At 58.1% G+C, this 3,417-nt stretch overlaps 1 protein-coding gene across 1 annotated transcript in view; it reads right to left on the bottom strand.

The window, feature by feature from the left end:
- The window catches only part of LOC104408627 (uridine-cytidine kinase-like 1), a 12,772-nt gene extending 10,247 nt beyond the window's left edge, over nt 1–2,525 (bottom strand). The window contains 5 exon segments of the mRNA XM_010018278.1: nt 142–331; nt 1,044–1,115; nt 1,344–1,514; nt 1,711–1,817; nt 2,335–2,525. Coding sequence (XP_010016580.1) covers nt 142–331; nt 1,044–1,115; nt 1,344–1,514; nt 1,711–1,773 — 496 coding nt within the window. The 5' untranslated portion in view covers nt 1,774–1,817; nt 2,335–2,525.
- Between the last annotated feature and the right edge of the window lie 892 nt (nt 2,526–3,417).

Genomic DNA, 3,417 nt, shown 5'->3' with positions numbered 1-3,417 from the left:
TTCTCCCCTTGCAACCTGCTCTGGGCCAGTGTTTGGAGCCACTCGGCTGGAGGAACCTTCACTGTGGCACGGGGCAGCCGCGGTCCTGTCCTCGCCAGGCGGGCAGAGGGACGGGGTGCCTCCGGCGCCGCGCGGCAGTACCTCGTGGGACGACGATGTCGGCCAGGCGCATGGTGGGCTGGATGTACTGGTCGAAGGCGGGCTTCACGAACTTGTTGTACTGCTTGATGACCCCCTCGATGTCGCGGCCGCGCTCGCTGATGTCCCTGCGCAGGCGGCGCACCAGGCGGATGTCCGAGTCCGTGTCCACGAAGATCTTCAGGTCGAGGAGCTGAAACAGACCCCACAGGTTCGGTGTGTAACTCAAACAGACCTTCTCCACCAGCCACGAGCTGAGCGCACAGCACAGCACCAGTTTAACAGAGCTCAGCTCACCTCTGCATCGCCCTGGGGGGAGCTTTGCCTCTGCAGCCCCTGAACCTGGCTGCCATGTGCCCCTTACTCTCATGCCCCTGAGACCTGTTCTCCTCCAAACCCCATCTCCGTATTTAAGCAGCTCCCACTTTGGCTGGATGTTATTGAAGAGCAAGGAGGAGACAAGAGAATGTAACATCAGTGGCACATTTAATCCCTGGCTTAACCCAGGAGCGCTGGCTTGTAACGCTGGGAGGGAGCCAAGCACAGCAGGTCAGCTCATGACACTGCCCTTAACGGCGAGACAAGAGCAGGGATGCTCTTGGGAACTCCGAGGGATTCACCCAGCTGTCCACTGGAGGTCATCCTTGCTCCAGCAAAGCGCAACCCAGCCTCTCGCTTGGGAAGGAGGAAACTCTCTAGACTGAGCGTGGCCAAGTCTGTGCGTTGCTCCCTGCCTCCTGCAGCACTTCTCATGTATCCAAATAATTCCCAAGAAAGCCTGACGTGCTGGATGAGAACCTGCCAGGAACACCAGGCTTTGTGCAGCGGGACAGGCTGCAGAACAAGGGGCTGCAGCACTTGGGCCTGCCAGGCTTCCCCAGAACCAACTCCAAACCCCTCCTCACCTTCAGGAGCTCCTTGTCCGCAAATGCCATGATGCCTTCAAAGATAATCACGTTGGCACCATAGAGGGTTTTCTGTGGAGCCAATATGGATGTGGTTAGACACAGAACATGTGTTCTGAGATATCCCATCCTGGGAATCAATCCGGGTTGTTAGTGACTGCAACAGCTCACCCCAAAAATACACCCTTGAGCCAGGCAAGGAGCAGAGGGCGAGTCTGACCACAAAAACCGGGGCTGGAGGGGTTCAGTTGTCACCCTGGCAGCCCCCACTCCTTGTCCCACCCTCTCTGCATCCCATACCCATTCCTTCTTCCGGCTGTGGGTGGTGAAGTCGTAGATGGGGATCTTCACGCTCTTGCCTTGCTTCAGCTTCTTCAGGGTGGCGATGATGAGGTCAAAGTCGAAGGCATCGGGGTGGTCAAAGTTGAAGTCATTGCTGGCTGCCTGCTCCTGCTGCTGCTTGGTCAAGACCTGCCCATAGAGGAGAGGAAAGTGCACTTTGTCACCCCCACCAGCAGCCTTCCCTTCCCACCGCCATCCCCAGCAACCTCTCCCCATGTCCCAAGAACCATCTGAATGGGAAAGCACGAGGCAAACACTAAACCCACGTCGTGTTTCCCATCAGGATCAGACCAAGGAGTCTGGGCAGGACAACACGCAGCCTCACCTTGTAGAAGGAGTCCATGGACAGCAGAACCACCCAAGGGACATCAAGAGCCTCGATGATCATGGTGGCCACCGTGGTCTTCCCAGAGGCACTGCCTCCTCCCAGGCCTGCCAGGGAAAAGGGGATGAAGCCACCAACCCCACTGTCTGCCTTCGCAAGCACGGGCCAGAGCCCTGGTCCTGCTCTGCTGCACTAAGTTGGAGGAACATCCAAAGAGGGAGACCAACAGAAAAGAGATTATGGTTGAAAACGTTGAGCAGCACAAGCTGTAACTGCCAGCAACGTGCACAGCAAAAGCTGGGAAACCTTTCATTGGAGGGTTGTGTAACAAGAGGAGAGCTGGCACGAGAACCAGCCCAGACCAAATCCCTGGGAACTCGGAACAACCCAGGCAACAGAGCGGAGGGAACAAGCAGCACACACTGTGGTCTGCCCAGTGCCTCCTATAATCCATCACCCCATCTGCAAGCTCTCAGTTTCTGCCCAACCCCACGGCTCACCCTCAACGCTGCACTAACCATGGGGACTCTTCCTGCTCCTGTCTGGGCTGAGCAACCCACGGCCTGGAATCTGGAGCCAACCTCATGTTTTCCAAGGAGGTTGTCACAACCTGCCTCTGCCTACCTATGACGAAGGCCTCTTTGGACTGTGTGCCATGCTCGTTGTACCACGGTGGCCGCCCAGCCGTGTAGATGGTCCTCTTGCTGGTCCGCAGCAGCGGTGGCTCCGACTTGCACTGGCTCGTGGTCCGCTTCCGAGGTGGCTTCGTGGAGCCCACCGCCGGGTACAGCCGGTCCAGGGACTCAGCACTGCTGCTGCTGGGGATGAAGAGAGGAAGGAGCTTGGTTACCGGTGCTGGGGAAGGGGCTGCGTTCCTGGTGCATGGAAGTGGGGTCTTCGTGGGATCGCACACTGCACGGGTGAGGGATGCAACGGAAAAGGGGGAGAAGCAACCGCAGCCCCGCCGCAGCACTGCCACCACCTACCCCTTGTGATCCCACGGCAAACACCAAGGAATTCTCACACAGGACCAATGTGAACCTGGAAAAGGCTCAACACAAGCACCTCTTCTTACAGCCCTGCTGCTTGGGCAACGTCTCCATCAAACGAACACGCCAGCGAGCTCTCAAAAGCACAGAGGGATGTTGTTACAGAGGGCAATAACCTGTCCTGATGTGCCAAGGGACCTTTCTGGGGGATGGAAGCCAAACACATGAGCTACAGCTCAACCATCCTCAACCCCCCCCATACAATCCCTTTCCTCTCCCCACTTTGAGCACTCCATTCCCACCCAAACCTCCAGCTCTCCACACTTCAGCCCTGAAAGCCCTGGGGCTGCCAAGCCCTTCACATCTGCTTTGCTGCACTTGCTGAGCGAGCACGGACCTTGAAGCTACTAAATGCCTCCCTCTTATCTCCACTCCCACCACAGGGAGAGGAACAAACCACCCTCTGGAGCCCGCTCCAGCTTGGCAGCAGGAGAGCAGCGGCTGGGAGGCGATAAGTGGCCCCTGGCCAGGAGATAAGCCGCAAGCACAGCGCGGGGAGGATTATTTATACCAGCTCCTGCTCCTCCCCTGGTCACCACCTCCGAGGGGTGTCTCCTCCCCGTGAGAAGGTGCAAAGGGCTCTCCCTGGTCATGCAGCTCCTCTGCCCACCCGTGACGGGGCTGGAAATGAACCCCCTGCAAGGTCAGAGCATGGGCA

Source organism: Nestor notabilis, unplaced genomic scaffold (assembly GCF_000696875.1).
Source record: "Nestor notabilis isolate BGI_N333 unplaced genomic scaffold, ASM69687v1 scaffold20367, whole genome shotgun sequence".
Lineage (NCBI taxonomy): Eukaryota > Metazoa > Chordata > Aves > Psittaciformes > Psittacidae > Nestor > Nestor notabilis.
The sequence above is the reverse complement of the archived record's forward strand: the minus strand, read 5'-3'. Positions and strand labels throughout refer to the sequence as shown.